Genomic DNA, 22,741 nt, shown 5'->3' with positions numbered 1-22,741 from the left:
GGTGATCAAAAGCAGATTTTTTTTATATTCTCTGCTGCCAAAGCAGTTATATAATAGACAGCAGAAGATATAAGCTTCCTGCCTCCAAATGTAAACCTCCTTAACGGTCCGATCCCGCTTTCCCGCCCTTCAGCTCGTTATCCACATCCCCGGCTGAGGTCAGAGTTCTCCTCATCTGATCCGATCTGTGCGGTCAACACATGGTCAGGTTAAACAGGATTCATCAGTTAACTTTTAATTCAGTCCAAGCTGATTACTCACCGAGCTAAAGCTAGATCTCCCAGCAGGAAGTGTGCTTAAACTCAACATATAATTTGACCTTTTTTTTTTTTTTTGAAAGCCTGAGTCAGTCAAAGTCATAAAGCTGTTAAAGAGAATAAAGGTCAGTTCAGATCACATGGGAACCTTCTTGTGTGAGGTTAAAAGGTAGTTAAAGTCACATGATCCACCTGTTGTTAACGTATTAACTTGCAGACTCGGCTTGGTTGAGTTGTGATCCTGCATCATAAAGGAGAGCAGTGTCCACTCGTTAAAGCAGCACGGTTAAGATAAGAAAAATTAAACAAGAATCTAATCCAGATTACATTTTTTTTATTTATTAATAATTACAGATCCAGAACAAACTGATCATTTACTCCAGAGTGATGGGGAAGCTCAAAGATAATATCTAAACCGTATAATAAATATAATACATCATGAAAAACCTGCTGCTGAACTTTATCATCTGCAACAACAAAATTATAACAGAAATAAAATATTTCACCAAACATTATGGATCTTTAAAACATACCTAAAGAATTCAAGTTTTTAAAATAAAAGCTTTTATACGAAGGGAAAAAACAAAACACTGTAAAATGTGCAAATGAGTTTGTATTTAATAAGCTCTTTGCAGACTTTAATGAGCTGTTGGGAACTGCCTGATTGGCAGAAAGCTAGACCCCAACCAGCGAGCTGTCAGCCGAAACAACGCAGAGGATTATAAAACACCTACAAGAAGGTAATTTAACACAGAGTGTGGCCAAACATGTTGTTTCCAGTCAGCCGCGGGGAAGGAAGACGTCAGGGTGTCAGAAAACAAAGGAAAAAGGGACGAAGAAATGCAAAACAAAAGGAGGGGAAAACGGCAGTCAGCGCGGAGGAAACAGGATTCATAAACCCAAACATGTCAGACGAGACGCTGCAGCTCTGATGGACCTGGAAACTGTTGGATCTATAATCCCTTCTGTTCTGGGTTTTCCCCTGGGTCTCTTTTTACTGGGACCTGCCTGGAAAAAACTGCTGCTTGTATTCAGGATCTGGTTCTTTAGATCCCGATCCAAACCTGGTGACCTCAGGTAGAGATCGACCGATACAGGTCTTTTTAAGGCCGATGACAGATTATTTTGACCTTGGTCAAACCAATTCCCAAAATGTGTTGCTGATTTTTTTTGGGGGGGTGGGGGAATGGGGGGGCATTTCTTGAAACTGACATTGCTTTTCTTCCATTTACATGATAAAAATGACACAATAACAAAAGTTACACAAGTCTCAATTTAAACAAAATTATTAAGAAAAGAAACAAAACATATTAACAATGGATAGCAAAGAATGTAGAACTTTTAAATGTGTAACAATAAAACCAAAATTTACATTATGACCCCCACATGCGAAGCAGGGGTCATATTAATATACTGTATATAGTTTTTTTTTTTTTTTCATCCGTATCACAAAAACAGCCGCACAATCAACATGAAATTTGGCAGGAATGTAGACGAGTCCGTCCTACACTGAGCCAGCCAACAGTTTTACAATAGACCCCATGTTTGAGAAGGGGGCTCCATCTAAAAAGGCATGTCTGGACTAGGGTTGGGCAATATTGGCAAATAAATTAATCACGATTAATTGTGGTATTTAGCCAATAACGATTAATTTGACGATTAATCCCCTGGAGTCCCTGGACACCCTTATATACTAGTCACATGACCAATTTAGTGGGAAAGATTTGCTCTTCATAAAAGTCTTTTTCAAAAAATTACAGACTTCAGGCTATACATCAAACTTTAAATTGTGTTGATAGATAAATAAGTTACACAACTTTTTTTAATGTTTGTTATATTTGAAGCAGAGACTATCACCAAGCGGTTAGTCTGCCTGGTGGCATTAATTGTATTAATCGTGAAGTGCCAAAAATTAATCGATTAATGTTTTTCTGACGATTAATTGCACACGATACGATTATGCCCAACCCTAGTCTGGACATACAAAAATTATTGTACTGTAGCTCTAAAACTATTCAACATAGAAACTTCTGAATTAGTTGTTAAGCTCTGATGAAGGGCTATCATTTCATTCATATCATGAAGTAGAAACTTCCGATGCAACTTCCACCAAGCAGTAGGCAAAAGGATCAAAACACATGACTGAAAATTATTTCAAGCCTGTAAATCCATAAACAGGGTCAGATCTTGATGAAATTTGGCACAGATGTTGTCCTATTTGACCTACACTGAATCCAACAGCCCCGTACGCATATTCAGTAACTCCACCCAAAACTGTCTCTGTGGATCATTTCTATATTTGTAAAGCATCTGCAGCGGTTTCCTGGATAGATTACTACATATGACATCATGCACGTGAATGTGTTTTGTTTCATCATCACTCTACTCAAATAGACTACCGAGAACAGATCTGATTTTTTTTTGTTTTATTTGTAAAGATCAAAGTCACTTCTCACACAAATACCAGAACATTTTCACCAGTCGCTACCCAAAGGTGAGGGTTTAAATGTTGACGGGCCAGTAAAATAAGAGCTTTTCCTCACTTTGACGGACCAGAGCGACGTCCTCTGCTCCTGGTCTGTTGGTTTTATTCTCCTGTAAAGCTTTTTTTGTAAACTTTGACCGACCAAATACATCCAGTTTAGAGTATTTTATAAAGTTTCAAGTCCTGCTCTGCCTCGTTTTAACCTTTGCAATAAGCTGATATTTAAAACAGAAAAGCAGGTGAATGCATGAAAATAAGAAGTTATTTGAATACAAAGAGCACAATAGAGTGTGTTTCCAGAGAAAATAAACGAGGTGTTGATGACAGAACGGTGAGGTTTTACGGCTCCAGTTTAGTGATTTAATCCGTTTTGACTGAGCTGAAACTTCCTGTCATTGCAGTGCCACTTCCTGTCGCATTGTTGCTCTTTCTGTGTGTGTGTGTGTGTGTGTGTGTGTGTGTGTGTGTGTGTGTGTGTGTGTGTGGCAGACAGGCCTTTGTCTTTCTGCTGCCTACCAACTTTGTCATTTCTTATAAACAAACAGTGTCTCCACCGCCCCCTCCTTCGTCTTCTTCATCTGTCCACATGGAAGTGTGTGTGTCGAGGAGTGTGTGTGTGTGGGGGGGTATCGGTCCGGGGCAGTTTAGTGGGGGAGGGTCACACGCTCAGGGGGAGCACCGGGGGCTGAAGGGTGCCATTATCCAGCAGGCTGAATGGGTGCTTTGTGGCGGTGGGATGGCAGGGAGAGTGGGCGGGGCGGCGAGCAGCAGCCTGTCATAATGTTGTTGAACAGGAGATGCTTCAGACACGGGGGGAGTTTTCATTTATTTTTTATGAAGTGGTCATTTCTGCTTTGAGATTTTGTTCTTGTGAAGTTAAATCAGCTCCAAGTGCACAGACTGATCTTTTTTTTAACACACAGCTCTGTCAACAATACCCAACATGTGTGAAAGAGATCCCTTTGAATGTCTCATAAAATCTGTCTTTCCTGCAGGAATTAAAGTCTTTCCTGTGTTTTCAGGGCTTTGAATCTAATTATCAGGAAATGTAGTTGAACTGAATTAATGACTCATTCCTTTGTAATTAAAAGACAAAAGAGACCTGTTGTACAGAATCCAACTATTTAATACTTTTTAAACATTGTTTATAAAATAAATGATGCAACAAAAAGAAACGTCTCCAAAATATTTGTTGGTTTCTTGGTTTCTTTGAGTCTCAGAGGCTTGTATTTACTGAATTATGTAGTTTTTCAAAAATATTTCTGCAACACTAAGCTGTTTCAGTAGCTTCATTGTGTCCAGACCTAAAAACCACACAGATCAAACACAATTATTAATGAACTCATCAAAATCTGACTATTTAGTGTATTACACAATTAAATCCACATCAGTGACTTCACAGGTGAGTGTATAGGGAACTGAGGTGTGCAATAAAATACACAGCCTAAAATAAGATGATTATCAAAAAGTGGCCATTATGTGCTTGCTGTTTGCAAACAAAACTGAAAATTTATCTGATTTATCAGTTCAGAGTCATAAACTGCTGAATCAGCTCAATGAGATTTTCTTCAGATCTCAAGCTTCTGTTAAAATCGTTTATTTGACCTAAATGTGTGTAAAATGCACTTAGGTTTTGTAAAAATAAGTTTTTGGTTGTTTTTATTTGTTGTGGACTGAAACTTTAACATGTTTGCTGTGTGGTTTTATTATCTCCTCTTAAATCATACAATAACTGGCACTTTGTGCGTTGACAAGCTTTTTATTCGTGGCGAGACGGAGTTCGTAGAAAATGCTCTCAGGGTCTACGTCAATGCCACCAGCTCCTTTTCATAAATAAACTGATTTAAAACACATTTCTAAAGAACGCTGAGCAACCGGCAGTGCAAAAACCGTCATTTCCAACTAGTGATTGATGTCTGTGTTTGATATTTGATGACAAATATCAGATTGGTTCAGTTTATTTTGCAGTGAAGGGGATCTGTTTGGCAGCTTTTCTTGACTTGTGGCTTTTCATGAAAACATGGTTCAGATTCTGCTGCTTCTGTAAGATGTGGCTGAGTTTATTTACAGTTTCTGTTCTTTGATGGAACGGTTTAAGAGATCGTCTTACTGAGGCTTTGCCAACAGTGGGAATAGTTTTAAACGGCTAATTTAATTTCCTCAGATTTCAGTTTATCTTTGTGACATTATCGCTGCAGTGTTGTCCTTTTTTTTTTATCATAACACTTTGACCCAGCCTGTTTGTGATTAATCAGTTGGTCTTGTTTCTGTGCTCTTGTGCAGACGTTCACTGCGTGGTGCAACTCCCACCTGAGGAAGGCCGGCACTCAAATCGAGAACATCGAGGAGGACTTCAGAGATGGGCTCAAACTCATGCTGCTGCTGGAGGTTATCTCAGGTTTGTCAGCAGAAAACACCACCTAATCTCAACTTTCTGCCTTCAAAGCTTCAAACCTACAGAACTGAGGTTCATATGTGTCGAATATCGTGAAATGTTAATAGTTTTTCCACGTTCCCTTCATTTTTGAGTGATACCAAAGCTGTAACTTTAACCGCCCAGACAGCTCGTTGTTCTGCTGAGCCGGCGGAAAAGCTCCTCGCCGCAGGAGCTAAAACTCACCCCCGTTAATGTTTACCCTTCTGCATCCGCAGGCGAGCGGTTACCCAAACCGGAGCGAGGCAAGATGAGGGTCCACAAGATCAACAACGTGAACAAAGCCTTGGATTTTATCGCCAGCAAGGGAGTGAAGCTGGTGTCTATCGGAGCGGAGGGTGAGCATTAAAACACAACTGTTTATAAAAAACAGGCAACAAACGGTGACATCATGCCTTTTCTCAGGAGCAGAACCAACTCGCAGCTCCTGCTCAGACCTTCGTGTTTCTTTTTATATTAGTTACAGTATGGTGATGCAACTTGGCAATATTGCTGAGTCACCAAAGAGACAAGGTATCTGCTTTACGCTGCATTTGAAGCCATAAAGTAAGACAGGCTCGTCTTCTGAGTTTTAGACATTTTTAGTCAAACCTTGTAAAGGTCACTGTTCTGATGAGGTACGATCGCCTTCAGGGGGATGCGTTGTGGAAGGTTCTCAGCAACCACCACACCAAGTTTTAGCTATAAATCTGAAAAATATACTGAGTTTGAGCCTTTTTTTCTGTCCAAATTCAGGGACTGCATCCTTTGAAGGATAAGTCACAGTGATGCGCCAAAGGCTGCCCAACTTTATTTATTTATTTGTTTTATTTCAAACTTTATTTTCTTAAAAAACAAAGTTGAATTCTATGTACAATAAAAAATAAAATACAAATAAAATGAAATGAAAGGTGGCAGAGAGAAGAAAAAAACTTAAATCTGCCCCTTTTCCCTCAAGTATAAATTGAAACAATAATAAAACTTCAGTAAACAAAACAAAAACATCAAAATCTTTCTAGAACACCAAATTATATAATGAAGGCTCCTCTAGTTGTGGCTCCTTTTAACCTCCCGATTTGAAGGACAGGTCCGGTGTTTCCTTCTCAGACCACTATCCCATGATGCACTGCGGGCCTACCCTGAGATTTCTTGTAATGATGCACGAAGCCAGACAGGAGTACAGTTTTAAATAAAAATCTGGAGGTTTAAAGCAGCTGTTTTGGTTGGTTTTTGTCATTTGCATTGATGTGTTTTTAATATTATTCTTGTCAGAAATCACCGTAAATGAGCTCGCACGGCGGGTCCCTAACTCTTCATGTATTGCCTCTAAGCTAACTTTAGAGTTTAGGATTTTAGAGCGTTTTTTTTCCACTTTTCTTTTCCTCTCAAAATTAGCAAAATAATAATTTTATAAATTAAAGTCCCTAGCGACAGGTCATGCGTCGGTAAGAGCAGGACTAAAACTAAAGACTATACCGTCCAAATTAAAAGCCACTTTCTTTCAGTCTTTGCAGTCGATAAAGAACCTGGTTCACCTAGACCGGGTGGACCAGGTCCTTTTTGAAGGATGCAGTCGTTGATTAGCTGTGGAGGCCATCTTTAATCTGTTTTTTTTTGGGGAGTTTCATTAAAATCCATCCAGTGGTTCATGAGATATTTTGCTGACAGATCTAACATTATTTTTTATCTGGGTTCGGCGGATAATAACTCATGTTTGGAAAGGATTTAGAGATTTTTTCTCTTTTGGATGTTGCACCTTTTAACTAGAGTGTATTTTTAAAATTAATTTAATTATTTTAATCGTTCAGAGTTAACGATCAGTAGCTCTTACAGCGCTGAAGCTGCATAAAGTCACGATTTTCCTCTGAGCGCAGACAGAAATCCAGGAACAGAGTGTTACGCTCTGCAGTAGCAAAACGGCAGCGACCTTTCTCCCACTCTGTCGGGACAACCGTGACATTCCTGCAGCCTGATACAGCTACGCTCTGACACAACATGACAACCCATCGTGAACGCTAACGCCGCATGACCCTCTGTGACAGATTCTCAAAGATCTCAAAAAGAAGACGACAACCTGAAACTTCCCCTCTCTGATGGTTTGATCCAAGCTTGTTTAATCTGTAGTCCAGTTAAAGTTCAGTTTGGGCAACCTGAAGAGTGTCGGTACGAAGAAAGGGATGATTTCACAGCTGACAGAGAGAGAGAGAGAGAGAGAGAGTGACTGATGAGCTGAAAGATGAAAAGAGTAAAAGTATGAGAGGATTGTTGGAGGTATGAGAGGAATCTGACCCAAACTTACACGCCTGCTTTCTAACATGACATCACCCTGCACGCTGGGGGTGTGTTCGGCAACAGTTGCTGTTTAGACAAGCTTTTATTGTAGCTTCACTTCTGCTTGAGTCAAACATTATATTTAAATACAGAAAATCATTCCAGGTGATGAAAAACTGAATGTTTTATTTGTTTTTTTGATAAACACATCGGGCAGGCTCTACACTTCCTCCTTAAAGCTTGAGATATTTCAGGCTCTGGAGTTTGTGTGTGTGTGTGTGTGTGTGTGGGTGGGTGTGTTGGCATTATTAAACCACGGAGCAGATGTAAGATTGTAAAAATGGCAGTGAAGCAGATTTATGGTTTAAAAATATAAAGACTGACTAATGTCGCTCTTTTTCTCTGTGCTTTACAGAAATTGTGGATGGAAACGCCAAGATGACCCTGGGGATGATCTGGACCATCATCCTGCGCTTCGCCATCCAGGACATCTCTGTTGAAGGTACGACGAATAATTATAATTTGGGTTAAACCTATAATGAAAATAAAGACGGGCAAAGTGACTCCTTTAACGTCGGCAGCTCTGAGCAGCTGAGCTCCACACTCAGAACGTGGGGCTCAATACCAAAGCCCCGCCCACCTCTTCCCAACAGGCTGTCAATCACAGCCTAACAACGCCCTTTCCTTTAAACCTCAATTAACTAATTAAATATAACCGTGTCGGCAAATATAAGAACACACGACTTAATGATCTGTATTTTATTTTCTATCTTCCCATTCTGGAATAAAACCTAGTTTTTAGATGCCTCACACCACATCAAGGGTGATTCTGAACTATTTTCCAAAATCTGTTTTGTTAATAATGATCTGTTCTAACGCTTTAAGACAGTTTGTCCCAGTACAGACACCGTAACTTCCTGTAGTGGAAACATGTCGTGATAAAATCATTTTTCCTTTATTTAACTCTTAGAAGAATCTTTCTGTACAGAGCTGACATCATCATAACACGATTGTCTTCATTAAATCGTTTGATTGGTGTGAAAATCCCAACTGAGTTAGCTTTTCTATGGTGTTTTCAATGTTAAGTTAGCATCTATGCTAATGGTCAAGCCTGTGATTATTAGGATTTTTGATATTTTGCTGCTTTTTTTAGACATAACATCTAAATCTGTGTTTATGTAGAACAATCTGTAGTATTTAAAGTTTCAAGATGATTGGGTTATAATCATATCGCAGCTAAATAACGGTAAATAAATAAATATAAAAAGCTCACTGAAGTGCAAACATTCCCACGACCCAAATCAGCCTTTATAACGGGATCCCAAGTTTTATGTTTTTATATTTTGCAGTTATTTGTTGATCTGCTGAAGTGATATTTATACCTCTAAATACAAAATGAATTGAAAATGCTAGTTTTTAAACTTTGCAGCTGTCAATCCATTCCTTCTTCAGAAACACTAGCAGCAGGAAAATCTGTTAATCACATTGTTTTATTCATTAAAACTCCTGTTTTCATGTGGTTTTTCTAAATCCCAAAGTAAAAGTTTGCAGACTTTAAGGGTGTTGTGACAGCTTTTTATTTATTTATTCCCACCTGAGCGGGAGACTTTCTCTCTGGCAGCTCATTGCTGGAAGTCGATCTGCGCGCTCAGACTGACGCACGTTGAGGCGAGTCGGGGTGGAAAAAGATGGCAGATCTGAGCGGCTCGAAAAGACGGGGCAGTGATGTGAATCTAAACATTTCGGGGCGACTCAAAGGCAGCTGGGAGGAGCAGGTTTGAACACCTGACAGAAACATCTGGCAGGTCCAACTTCACCAGTTTAAAAAGTGCTTCGAGGAAAAATAAGTTTATTAAAAACACAACCTACTATCTTTCTTGTCCTCTATTAGTCTGCAGTTATAATTTTATTTAGGTAAAAATGGATGAAATTTGGTTTTTATCACAATTATAGGTGGAACGACAAACAAAGCTGCATATTTGTGTAAAAATAGTGTTTGTAACAAAATTCCAACATCTTCCTGTCCAAGTTACTGTCTAAAAGTTTAATTTATTTAAGCTAATTTAATCAACAGCAGCAGCAAAACCTGACTAACAAGTTTTCTGCTAATGTGGCAACTGTAAAAGCAGCATCAGTTTAGAAAAATAGGTTTTATTTCAGCTGATATATCCTGGAGTTTTCACAGGAGCGAAACAAACTCTGCTGCAGATCGTGAAGTTGAATTATCCCGACTAAACATTTTCTCCTTCTCCCCCTGCAGAAACTTCAGCGAAGGAAGGTCTTCTTCTGTGGTGCCAGAGGAAGACGGCGCCTTACAAGAACGTCAACGTGCAGAACTTCCACATCAGGTAACCGTCCAGGAATTCAAATCCTCTGATTTGCTCTGGTTGGAATTCTGTAGAAAGGGCGCCACCTGCTGGAGAAACCATTTCACTACAACACTGTTTTAGTGCTTAAAAATGTAATATTTCTAAGTGAAACTTATAAATGCATCCTCTGTTTTCTCTCATCAGCTGGAAGGACGGTCTGGCCTTCAACGCTCTGATCCACAGACACAGACCTGATCTCATCGACTACGACAGCCTCAGAAAGGTGAGCGGACTCACGAGTCAGACTCAGACGTCTCAGTGTTTCTTTTTTAAAATGAGTAAAATCAACACCTTTCATCGTTTCAGGACGACCCCATAACCAATCTGAACAATGCCTTCGAGGTGGCCGAGAAGCACCTTGACATCCCCAAGATGTTGGACGCCGAAGGTAAATACCGTTAAAGTTTCTGTATACGCTCAACAGTCTTACTATCATTTCTGATTTTAATCAAATGATCTGTGATGACGTTTTCCCTCAACGTGTTCCATAAATGGGTTCATAATGTTGCAGTTTTCACCACTTCTTTGCAGCAAAACCGTGACCCCGATTGTCGTCTGTAGCTGTGCACATGACTGTAGCATGACTGGAGCATGATTACAGTAACATGGAAGTACAATAGTATGACCAGATGTTTATAAAGCTGGAAATTAATGGAGCTTCAATTTGAACTGTTTGAAATATGTCCCACATATTTGGGAAAACTTGATGCTAATTTAATATCTTTCAATTGAATCCGTTACGATCTGGTCACTCAACAGTACAGTTAAGTTTGTCTTCCTGTTCATGTTCATGTGAATGACGCTGATATTTAACATTTTACACAAGTGTTCATGAGAGCAGCTCAGGCCCTGTTCAGACCTGGTGCTAGATGTCCACTTTAAGCAAAAACCCTCTTAGAATTTGTCATCAATTATTATTATTACTTTTTTTAAATATTTGACCCTGTAGCTAACAACAAAAATGCTGTATCTTTAGAATTCTCACGAGAACAGCTGTTTAATTATCCTTTAACCAGCTGGAAACTTGAGCTTTTAGCAGATCAGTGGAGGTCGTTCACGTCGACCCATCAGGATGGATCTCATAATAAAATAAAGCTGAGCGGTACGACTGGAAAATGTATCAGGACGTAAGTTTCGTATCAGTTTATTGATAATAATTGATTTGTTTTTGTTTTATTTATTTGAAGTAAAGACCAAGAGAAAAAAAGGTTGATTAATCCTGATAAACTGGAGACCTTTCCTCTTTTATCCACAATTTCCTCCCAAGCTGTTGCATCATTATAATTTTTTTTTCACTTTACGTCATTCTTTTTATTTTTTTTTGAAGCATTTATGAGATGAAACGGCTGCTCCTCACGTTACTCAACAGGTTGTTGCTAACTTACCAGACAGTGAGAGCATTAGGCTACATTCACACTGCAGGCAAATGCGACTGAAGTCTGAGTTTTTAAAAATAACTTTTGTTTTTATCGCTTTTGTGACCCATTTAAATTTTTTCCTTCCCTGAATATAGCAAATCCTATTTTTATGTATTTTTTTTAAATATGTGGTGTTAAATCACAAACACGTTTGATGTTTTGTCACATTTCGTCCTTCAGCTTCAAAGTAAAGTCCAGTTTCTTCTTCCATGTCCTGAATGACAGAACCCACAGAAACAAGATAGTACTGTCCGTCTGTTGTGGACCATAACGATACTAAAGTTTAGTTTGTTTTTATACCATAAATGCACGCTGCAGCAGAGATTCAAATGCAAACAGTGAACTTAAACCAGCATTTCAGAGAATTCAGCTCTGATTGCACAACTTCAGAATTGGCATGCTAACATGTAGCGTCCATATTTACTGAGACGGTGAGCTGAATGTGACGTCTCATCCAGACAGTCTGATGGAGGTCGCATTTAAAATCTCAGAAAAATCTAATCTGAGGATTAAGTCCTGCTTATCAGCATTCTATTGGACATGTTTTTTGCTCATTGATCTTATCGTGAAATAGGTTCTAGCTCCGGGTCTGAACAAAGTCTGTTGCCGTTAAATATATTTTATCTGTTTGTGTGTTATTTACAAAATGTCCTGTTTAACGGTTAAAAACTGTTGTTTGTTGTCCTGCCTGTGTGTTTGTTCACACATGACGCATGTATGTGTGTGTTTGTCCTCCTAACCGTGATCTCTCCCCCACCCCCTCATCGTAGACATTGTGAACACTGCTCGTCCAGATGAGAAAGCCATAATGACTTATGTGTCCAGTTTCTACCATGCATTCTCTGGAGCACAGAAGGTACCCGCTGACCTGACCTTTGACCTCCTCTTACTAACAAGACGCTGCTTCCTGTCCAGCATGGCCTCCGCCACCGCAGCTCAGCAGCACTGGACGCACTGGGACACAAAAACACACACTGAAAGGGTTAAAATGGGTCTGTAGATGTTATCTGTGCAACTCTGAGGTAAAAAAAAAACTGTAAAAATGTTCAACTATTGTTCGGAGTAAAGCTTTAGAAAGGGTCATTTCCTAACCCCGACCACGCGGCGCCGCCCGCATCAAAAGGTGGATTTCCTCCTTTTCAAAATTTCCAGGCTCTTTTTGCCCGAATCTCTGCAAATAAAACAAATAAAAGGAGATGTTTAAACCTCAACGTTTTTGTTTAAACGTCACTTTAAATGATTGGTTTTGCAATGCGTTTAAAGACTTAATGTGCTGCAAATTTTAACTATTTAGATTCTGAAAAATCTAAAAGTTTTCAAATTCTTTTTTTGTGGATCTGCTGAGAAAAAAACAAGCAGATTTGAATTTATTTGGTGGATTTTATTTGCAAAATGAAGTCAGTTGAATCAGTTTTTTTAAATATTACTCATCTTTAATTTGGTTCCTTGAGTCACATTTCGGTTAAAATAATTAATTCTGAGTTTTTGTTAGTTACTTTGTAAAACGGAAGCTAAAATGGAAACCCCTGCTTTAAATACTTTATTTAAACAAAGAAAATATAGCTTTTGATTTAAATTTCCTCCTCCTCTCCCTGCAGACTCAGACAGGAAGTCGTGCGTTGTGTTTCACTCATCTTCCTCTAATTAATTTGTGGCTCAGTCAGAACTTGATCTGAGCTCTCAGCGGAGACAAACGTGTTAATTTATTTCATTATCGCTTGATTTTCTTCTGGTCGTTCAGATAATAATAATAATAATAAGTCAGTAAATAAAGAGGAAGTTTGTATTTTTAGAAGGAAACTCTTAAACTACAGACTCATTCATGAATCGGTTTTTGTTTTTGTGTCCCAGTTTAATCCAGTCTTCACCTCTAAAACCCTCTCTGCTCCTCCTCCTCCTGGTAACCAGGAGTCACATGAAGAACCTAAAACTGAGGACCTGAACAGGGCAGTCCTGACCTCCCTGGTCCCTCTCTGGGAGCTGGACTCGTTTATCTTTTCGGTGTTTTCTGCTTTGGCTTCACTCTTTTCTGTCTCTTTTTCTGCTGGGTGATGTGTAGACATCGTGGGTACTCTGAGGCCGGATGAGAAGGCCATCATGACCTACGTGTCCTGCTTCTATCACGCCTTCTCTGGAGCCCAGAAGGTGAGCTCCTCAGGCTTCAGACTCAGAAACAATCATTAAAACAAAACAGGGTTTCCAGCAGATGCTTGATTACAGGCAGGCGTCACATTTCTGTGAGGATAATCTAAAAATAAATTAAATCATAGGATTAAATTTAAATTAGCTGATTTTATCATCACCTGCCGCCAAAGACAAAGCAATGTTTGTTTGTGTTGATATAATAAATAAAACTTTGGTGTCAACCAGATTCAAGATGGCTGCCACGGTGAGGCGATTCAACACAAACAGCTAGAAGATATTAAACTAAAACTAACCGTGGTAGGGGTGTAAGAAGATATCGATACTCTGAAATATCACAATATTTCATTTCCCAGTACTGTATCGATTCTCTAAAGCGCTTTAAGGATTTTTGATTAAGGATTCAAACAAACTTTCATGCAAGCGGTTCATTTTTGTTGTAATTTAGCCTCCGACCACTAGTTGGCAGCAGCTAAAAAGTTTAACGCTAGCTCAAACATTAGCATTGTGGGTAATTATTTAAAGCATAGTCTTTTTATTAGAGTATTTGGAGAAAAAAATAGCAATGTATTGCACTGCTGCTTACAGTATCGCGATTGTGATATATCGTATCGTGACCTGTGTCATGATATGTATCGTATCAACAAATTCTTGCCAATAGACAGCTGCAGTAGCAGCCAAACTTTGTCCATTACATATATTTTGAGTAGTGATGCACAATATATCGGCATTAACATCGGTATCGGACGATATGGTCATTTTTTTTAGAATATTGTATCGATCCAATACATAAAACTGAGCTGATATTAACATCCAATAATGACGCTGCAGCCTGGAATAACTGAAGTAGAGAGCAATGTCAGCAGTCTGGTTGTTTTATGGTATCAAAAAAAGACATACGTGTTTGTGTGTGTGTATGTAAATAAATAATTTGTTTGTGTAATATCGTAAAAATATTGGTTATCGGCCAATCTAATAATAATATCAGATATCGGCTGAAATTTTCACATCTGTGCATCCCTAATCGAGTGCTACATATTGTGCAATATTTATATTTTAGTTTCTGTTAGCAAAATATCTCTTGAGCTACCTTCATAAAGTGGAGCTATAATGGAGTCGCATCAATTTAGGAGGTTATTGACTCAAAATCAGCTGTACCTCAGTGAGTTTTAGAAACGTTGGGGTCAATTCTGGTGTCGTGGTAGCTGAGAGTCATCCTCATGATACGCTCTGAGCACTAACGAAACAAGATTCATCACCTGAGATCCATAAAAGATCGTTTACGATTTACTTTGGCATGAAAGGCGGTGGGTGATTCCTTAATTTTACACTTTTCCTCCAAAAGTAAATCTTGATGTTTTTTAACGTCGTTTCATAAAATCTGATGGGAACTCTGGTGTGGAAAAACAAAAACAAAACCAGAACAAAATCCTGATGCTTCAGTTTCGGGTCTTTGAACATCAGTTCTGAAAAACACTTCCTGCCTCCATTTTCTCTTCAGCTATTAACACTTCTCAAATGTTTATAACCATGTTATAAGTTAAATTTAGTCTAGCAGATTTGTGCAGAGAAAGGTGAACCTAATTTAGCTTTCAAATGTAGTTTTTTAGAGATTCTTGTGTACAATGAATAAAGTGAGGACCTTACAGGAGCAGTTTGTGTAACTAGCTGCTTAAAGTGTTTGTATTTTTTGTATTTCAGTGGTTCAGTAGTCTAAACAGACGCTCTGATGTTGGACTTCAGCACTCCTTTATTCCAGGTTTTCATGGGAGACGCATGGAGTTTTAAAAAAACGATTATCACTTTGGACTAACCTTCATTAGCAGCATGTTTTTATTCAAGTTAAACCAAGTCCTTAAAGGTTTTTTTCACTAAAAACACAAGTTTTAAATTAGAACTCACTGCCTGCGTGTGGAGTGTTCTTTGCACAAATCCGAGGGAGAAACATAAATATGTCGAGAGCAGAACCATTTGGTGTCGTGAGGTTTTAGTCGATGGCGTTTTTTGTTTAATCGCTACTCGTCGCCGTTTCCCGACAGGCCGAGACGGCAGCCAATCGTATCTGCAAAGTTCTGGCCGTCAACCAGGAGAATGAACAGATGATGGAGGACTACGAGAAGCTGGCGAGTGACGTAAGTGAAGCCCCTCGTTTGCCCCGCCTTCATAACGCTGAGTGACGCGTTTAAATCTACATTTCCTGCTTTCTTCTCCTCTCCATCCAGCTGCTGGAGTGGATCCGTCGGACGATCCCCTGGCTGGAGAACCGAACCCAGGAGAAGACTGTAAACGACATGCAGGCCAAGCAGGAGGACTTCAGAGACTACCGCCGAGTCCACAAACCACCCAAGGTTTAAAATAAATAAAAACACTCCGACTATCCTGCTTTAAACCTTCACATGTCCTGAGTGAGTTCTGTTTATCTGATGGTTAAATCTGTGTCTCCAGGTCCAGGAGAAATGTCAGCTAGAGATCAGCTTCAACACTCTGCAGACGAAGCTGAGGCTCAGCAACAGACCGGCCTTCATGCCGTCAGAAGGACGCATGGTGTCTGTACGTATCTCGGTTTTATGTTTTCGTTCGGAGCCTCGTCCCTTCGCGTCGGTAACTGGTTGCTCTTCGGCCCTCAGGACATCAACACGGCGTGGCACAATCTGGAAGGAGCGGAGAAGGGCTACGAGGAGTGGATCCTCAGCGAGATCAGACGTCTGGAGAGACTGGAGCACCTGGCTGAGAAGTTCCACCAGAAGGCCGCCATCCACGAGTCCTGGACCGACGGTGAGTTCGGTCGCTGTTTTTGCAGTGGGTGGCCAAGGTAGACTTTTTTATGCAAGGGGTTGCCACCGTGTTTTATTTTTTTTTTTTTTTTTTGGTGGGGGGACACATAGAAATAAAGAAAAGCACTCTGGATTTGAAAATGCAAGATGGCTGCCACAGCTATTTCCAAATGTAGATGAGTGTAAACTGTAGATTCCTGGCCTGTAGATGAGTGTAAACTGTAGATTCCTGGCCTGTAGATGAGTGTAAACTGAAGAATCCTGGCCTGATGATGTTGCACTTTTGTGTTGGACCATTCTTTTGAACAGTGGTTGCTTTGTTTCCAGGATGTATAACTGATCACAGTCCTCCTGACACTCAACAGCATACACAATATTACTCTGTGCCGGGAACTGGATCTTTGGGGTGAACCAATCTTTGTCATCATGTGTTTTGGGGTTTGAAAGTCACTGAGACGTCATGTTTAGAGAATAAACGTCTCAGAACTCATCCAGAGGACCTACTTATTTTTCTTTTTGATTTTTCTACCTGGATTTCTGAGATGCATCAGGACACTTTCTGTAACAGTAGCTGAGAACTATCCATACATGCCGAATGCTAGTCACAACTGTTTATTTAGCCACTTTTAGACACACAAAACTGACGATGGATGGATGGATGAATGGATGAAAAGAAAAGAAGGAAAGAAAGAGAACTAATAGTAGTATCAGAGAACAATCCTAACAAAATTTAAATGCAAATACAAAATCCACCTAATTGTTAATTAAATAGGTTGTGGCCAATCAGGTGCCACTCCTCTGGCTCTGCCCCTCTGGCTCCGCCCCTGACTTATGGTTTGCAACAAAATGTTCGACGAGCCTCAAGGACTGAGAGTTTATAAAGTAAAAATATTGATAAATTAGAAGTTTTCAGTTTTGACATGGATCCCTGTGACGGACCAAAGGTTTCAACAAAGACAGTCACAAACAAACGCAGGTGTCTGGTTGTAGCTTTAAATATTTTTTCCCTGTGAATTTAAAGTAGTAAGCCCTCTAAATGACGTTCTGGAAACACATGAAACGTGAAACCTTTCTGTGCAGGTAAAGAGGCCATGCTGACCCAGAAAGACTACGAGACCTCCACCTTGTCAGAAGTGAAGGCTTTGCTACGGAAACACGAGGCGTTCGAGAGCGACCTTGCAGCCCACCAGGACCGCGTGGAGCAGATCGCCGCCATCGCTCAGGAACTCAAGTAAGCAGGAGGGGGAGGGGTCGCATAGGCAGCGGCGTCGGAGCGTTTCACGTCTCTCTAACTGGCCGTGTGTCGTGTTCGACAGTGAACTGGACTACTATGACGCCGCCAGCGTCAACGCTCGCTGCTCCAAGATCTGTGATCAGTGGGACAACCTGGGAGCCCTCACCCACAGCCGCAAGGACTCACTGGAGGTACGACTCCAACAGATGACCTTATTTTAATGTCACTCCTTTCAGGTGGTTCTGATAAAACCTTTGTTTTTCGCTTCGCAGAGGACAGAGAAGCAGCTGGAGTCGATAGATGAACTCTACCTGGAGTACGCCAAGAGGGCGGCGCCGTTCAACAACTGGATGGAGGGCGCCATGGAGGACCTGCAGGACATGTTCATCGTCCACAATATTGACGAAATCCAGGTAGCTGCATTTTATTTTTTGATGGTTTTAACAGCGGTGGACACAGCTAGCCTAAAAGTTAGGTTCACTAACCGTTAATCTGCTAAACAAGAATCTTCTGCTAACGACAAACGGACAAAAAATTAGTGGAAGCTAATGCTAACCGCTAAGATGACTGTCATCTCCTTCCAGTTGGAGACTGAAGGGAGTGACGCAAACATGTTGTTAGTTTTCTTTTGGTTTAATGTGAAGGTGGGCGGGATCCTTTGCAACACATCAGGACATCCAAACCAGAGCTATAGCTCTAAGTTCCAGTTTACCCCTTTCAGAATAAAAGCATTTCTTTGTTATTTACAAAAAACAAACTCATTTTAAGATAGTCAAAGAACAAATAGCAAATATTTTACCATATTTTATACATAGTCATGTATTGAATAATATATATTTTTACGTTCTTAGTTTGAAATTTAGCTGCTAAACATGCTACACGCTACACACACAGTGCTCGGCACTACCACCACTGTGTGTAAGAGGGGATCATTTTTATTTAATTCAAGATAAATGGCATAAAAATAGATGTTTATTTTAGCAGAAGCTAATCGGTTTGCTAAAGGTATTCAAAGGTAGAACAAAAAAAGCTAATCCGCTAAATGATAGGTTAGTTTTGCTGTTACCGGATTAGCGGAACTGTACCCTCTGCTGCCATTACAGAGTCTCTGTAAATGTTCAAACTAACATCTTTGTACTTGTTGTTATTATTGTTTTTTAATGCTCTTAATTTAAAGTGTAGCTGCTAAAGATGCTACATGCTAAACACATGATGCCTGACACATCCAGCAGTTAGTTTGGTGGAAGCTATTCGGTCCGCTAACAGTATTCAAAGTTAGTAAAAAAGCTAACCTGGTGTCAAACTGGTTTCACAGCCTCAGACTGATCAAACCTTTGGTCTCCCTTGGTTTCAGGGTCTGATCACGGCCCACGAGCAGTTCAAAGAAACTCTACCAGAGGCCAACAAGGAGCGCGAGGCCATCCAGTCCATCCAAGCCGAGGTGCAGAAGATTGCTCAGAGTAACGGCATCAAGCTGAGCGGAGGGAACCCTTACACCTCCATCACCCCCCAGAGCATTGACAACAAATGGGAGAAGGTGGGTTACAGACTGAAGGGGGTGTTTATTTGAAAATAAATGTGTATTTATTGTTTCATTGATGAAACATGGGATCAATCGGCAGATTTGACCTCCTTCAGACTGCTGTTTTGTGCCGTCGGCTAACGTTCCACGTCTTCTCTATGTGTTTGCAGGCGATGGCCATGGTGCCACAGCGAGACAAAGCCCTGCAGGAGGAGCTGAACAAACAGAACTCCAACGACACCCTGAGAGCCACGTTCGCCACTCAGGCCAACGCCGTCGGTGCCTACATACAGGCCAAGATGGAGGTATCAGCAGTCAAAAATATTCAGCGTTTAAATCAATCAATCTGGTGCAGAAGTTTACCGCCGCAGAGGAAACGGGTCGTAATTTAGATGGGTTTGCTTTGGCAGGAAATTGGCAGGATATCCATCGAGATGAACGGCACTCTGGAGGACCAGCTGACCCACCTGAGGGAGTACCAGCAGAACATCATGTCCTACATGCCTGAAATCAACAAGCTGGAGGCGGACCATCAGCACATCCAGGAGGCCCTCATCTTCGACAACAAGTACACGTCTTACACGATGGAGGTAATCTGAAACCTTAATCTGGGGTTTCTGCTGCTACCAGTTTTATAAACCATGAATCATAATCTGCATCAAAACTCCGATGGGCCCTGCTGAAGTGTCTGAAACCTCCCTGCAGCACCTCCGTGTGGGCTGGGAGCAGCTGCTGACCACCATCGCCAGGACCATCAACGAGGTGGAGAACCAGATCCTGACGCGTGACGCCAAAGGCATCAGCCAGGAGCAGCTCTACGAGTACCGCGCCTCCTTCAACCACTTCGACAAGGTCAGGGGCCCACACTGGTTTAACCCACCTGGTTTGTGTTTAGTCACAAGGTCAGGGGTCCAAACTGGTTTATCCCACCTGGTTTGTGTTTAGTCACAAGGTCAGGGGMCCAAACTGGTTSAWCCCACCTGGTTTGTGTTTATATGTCCCTGGTTGCAGACTACTTTATTTCTGCTTCCTTCTCTGTAAAACTGCTGCTTTGTTGTTTTATATTTTGTTTAATTGTAAAGATAAAAACAGGATCATTTCTCATCACACACCTGTTCCTCATTTTGTGTCTCTTGTCCCACGAGTCCAGATCAGTCTGTCTCCTCTGTTTGACTCGGAACTTTTTATTTAATCCTGTGTTAACCATTAGAAGTATTTTGTTTCAGGGTCATGTGACATTTAAAGTCCTGTGGTAGTGTTTGTGTTGACCCCATCTAAACATCCATCACTGTCTGTCCTCCATGTCCTCATCCCGTCTCCTGCCACCGTCTGTCCATCTGTCCCTCGCGTTGTGGTCGGCTCATCCTCACGATGCGGTGCTCTGTTGATGTCGTCGGATGTTTTTGACCTCAGAACCACAGCGGCGCCCTGAACAACGAGGAGTTCAAGGCCTGTCTGATCAGTCTGGGCTACGATGTGGAGAACGACAAGCAGGTAGGAGCTCCCGGACCGGAACAGGACCTGGACCGCCGCTCCTTCAGGACTCTGAGCAGGAGGGCTCTGATCACTGACGGACACTAACGAGCTGTCATCTTCAAATTATTAATTTTAGTTATTAACTTTTAATCTGAACACGATCAGTCAGCGCTCCTGCTCCGAGGTCCGGGTCCATCAGAGGGGTTTTATGCTCGTCCACCGGGTCTCTGTTGCTTTGTTCCGCTCCCCTCTCTAAGTGGACCTCGTCGCTCACGTTTGTCAGGTTTTTACACTCCTGCAGGACTTTTCTCTGTTAACTGTTTTATCTGTTTGTTTTTCACCTCGCTCACTTCCTGTTTCTTTATCTGTTGTCTCTCTTCATCGCTCCTCCTCTTCCTCCTCTCTCTCTCTGTCTGCTCCACCCTCTCCTTGTCTTTGGGTCTGTTTGTGACTCCGCCCCCCTCCTCCGGCGGCCTGCAGAAGCGGTCGGGACAGATGGTTTCGGATGATTTCCGGGCTCTGCTCATTTCGACAGGAAACAGCCTGGTACTGCTGGATGGATGCTCCTCTGGGTGTCTGCAGGTCCAAGAGTCCAAATTTAAAAACCCGAGTGACCCGAGACGATCCTCTTTGGTTTTTATTATCGTTACATTATTTATGATCAATCAGCAAACCTTCAGCTTTCATTAAATCATAATTAGTTTGTCTTTAAACCTGCAGACACCTCGAGTTCTTTTCTCAAGTCTCTGCTCATCTTGTTAGTTTCTCTGCTTCTAGAGACTGATAAGACTCAAATGTTTCATCTGTTTTGATCTGTCTGTGTGTGAGACAGAAAATAGCACGACTTCTGTTCAGCGGCTCTGTCTATTTTCTGAAAGTCCTGATGTGTTGTGCTCAGAATGTGGCGTTCTTGTGTGTCGTGAGCACAAAGCGTCGTCTCTTCTGGGTTAACCTGGAGGTTTTTTTTTTTTCTTGCCAGGGCGACAGCGAGTTTAACCGCATCATGGGCCTCGTGGACCCTAACTCCACCGGCTCCGTCACCTTCCAGGCCTTCATCGACTTCATGTCCAGGGAAACGACCGACACGGACACGGCCGATCAGGTCATCGCCTCCTTCAAGATCCTGGCTGGAGATAAGGTGGGCGGGGCCAGAAAAGACGACATTCTAACAAAATCATTTAGTTTGTTTCCAATATTATTGTTTATAAACTTTAAGAAACATCTTAATGAAATCCACAGTGATGAAATGTTGTTTTTGTTTGTTTTAATAAGTTATATTGAACATAAACATTACAAATATACAGTTTTAATTCGCTCAAAAGGAGTGGGCACAAGTATATTTATATTACTCAATATATTAAAACCTTTTAAACTTCTGACGGTTTTCTTTCAAGAATAAACAGTTTAATTTAAAAGTTTGTCCTTAAAACCTGTTGTTTATGTTGAAGAGAAAAAATAGTGATAATGTATTTTGCAACATAGTTGAACCATTTTTATGATGTAAGAGCAGATCAAATCGAATCGTGATTAATCGATTCAGAACCTTATGAATCAAAATCGAATCGATTTAGAGAATTGGCCATGATACCCAGCCCGAGCTAAAAGTACTAAAACATTAGCCGGAAGAACAAAGCACCATCTAAAAGTGAGAAAAGGATACATTACAGTATCTACCTTACAAGCTATGGAAACAACAAGTTAGTTGGTTACAAAAAGGATAGCTTAAAGCTAAAATAAAAAGGCTAAAGAATCAAACTGGCTAAGAATTAAACAGCAAAGTGCTGTCAAAAAAGAGGAAGACTAGCTAAAACTAGCAGAAGGCTAGATTAAAGCTAAAGTGGCTAAAGCTATGCTAAACCTAAGAGTAGCTTAAGACGACAAAATTAAAGCTGTTTGGAGAGAAATTGAGATTTTACTGTTTTCATACTTTAAAAAAATGATTTGAAGCTGTCTTCAGATTAAAAAGGGGGCGTGTCCTAACTGTCGGCCATCTTTGTCTCCATCAGAACTACATCACAGCAGACGAGCTGCGGCGGGAGCTGCCCCCCGACCAGGCCGAGTACTGCATCGCCCGCATGGCGCCCTACTCTGGACCCGACGCTGTCCCCGGAGCCCTGGACTACATGTCCTTCTCCACCGCCCTGTACGGAGAGAGCGACCTGTAGAGGAGGAGGAGGTGCAGAGAGTCAAGCATTGTGTTGTTAGGTGCCCCTGAATGTGCCCGTTTAAAAACATTGAGGATATTTTTACAACCTGCAGCGAGTTGATTCTGTTGCTCCGTTACAAACAGGCACATCCAGGGGCACAATACGGGTCCATAGCTTCATCCTCTCTTCTTATGTGGAGTCAGCCATTGAGGGGGGGCACAGCTGTTAGGACT

The 22,741-nt window shown here is 41.0% G+C and overlaps 1 protein-coding gene across 5 annotated transcripts; it reads left to right on the top strand.

Annotated features, from left to right (window-relative positions):
• Positions 1-5,002: 5,002 nt before the first annotated feature.
• On the top strand, positions 5,003-22,643 carry LOC106536526 (alpha-actinin-4). 5 transcript variants are annotated; one of them, XM_014033820.1, is made up of 22 exons: positions 5,003-5,140; positions 5,395-5,514; positions 7,842-7,928; positions 9,687-9,774; positions 9,940-10,018; positions 10,102-10,183; positions 13,273-13,358; positions 15,395-15,487; positions 15,578-15,703; positions 15,801-15,905; positions 15,983-16,130; positions 17,210-17,360; positions 17,446-17,554; positions 17,636-17,776; positions 18,718-18,900; positions 19,056-19,190; positions 19,296-19,475; positions 19,591-19,737; positions 20,299-20,379; positions 20,842-20,907; positions 21,341-21,499; positions 22,368-22,643. In XM_014033820.1, exons 1-22 carry the CDS (start codon positions 5,116-5,118, stop codon positions 22,524-22,526), a joined length of 2,550 nt encoding a protein of 849 aa, XP_013889274.1. In that variant the 5' UTR covers positions 5,003-5,115; the 3' UTR covers positions 22,527-22,643. The 5 variants fall into 5 exon arrangements, with proteins under 5 accessions (XP_013889274.1, XP_013889275.1, XP_013889277.1 ...); XM_014033821.1 differs by lacking the exon at positions 13,273-13,358 and adding an exon at positions 11,984-12,069; XM_014033823.1 differs by lacking the exon at positions 20,299-20,379.
• Positions 22,644-22,741: the final 98 nt, after the last annotated feature.

The sequence above is a fragment of the Austrofundulus limnaeus genome, unplaced genomic scaffold, assembly GCF_001266775.1.
Source record: "Austrofundulus limnaeus strain Quisiro unplaced genomic scaffold, Austrofundulus_limnaeus-1.0 Scaffold1858, whole genome shotgun sequence".
In the NCBI taxonomy this organism is placed as follows: Eukaryota; Metazoa; Chordata; class Actinopteri; order Cyprinodontiformes; family Rivulidae; genus Austrofundulus; species Austrofundulus limnaeus.
This window is presented reverse-complemented; position numbering and strand designations above follow the sequence as displayed.

Coding starts and splice junctions, on each gene's coding strand:
- LOC106536526 (XM_014033820.1), top strand. CDS start 5,116: ATGCTGCTGCTGGAGGTTATCTCAG. Junction 15,488..15,577: donor ACGAGAAGCTGGCGAGTGAC/GTAAGTGAAGCC, acceptor CTCTCCATCCAG/CTGCTGGAGTGGATCCGTCG. Junction 20,908..21,340: donor TTTCGACAGGAAACAGCCTG/GTACTGCTGGAT, acceptor TTTTCTTGCCAG/GGCGACAGCGAGTTTAACCG.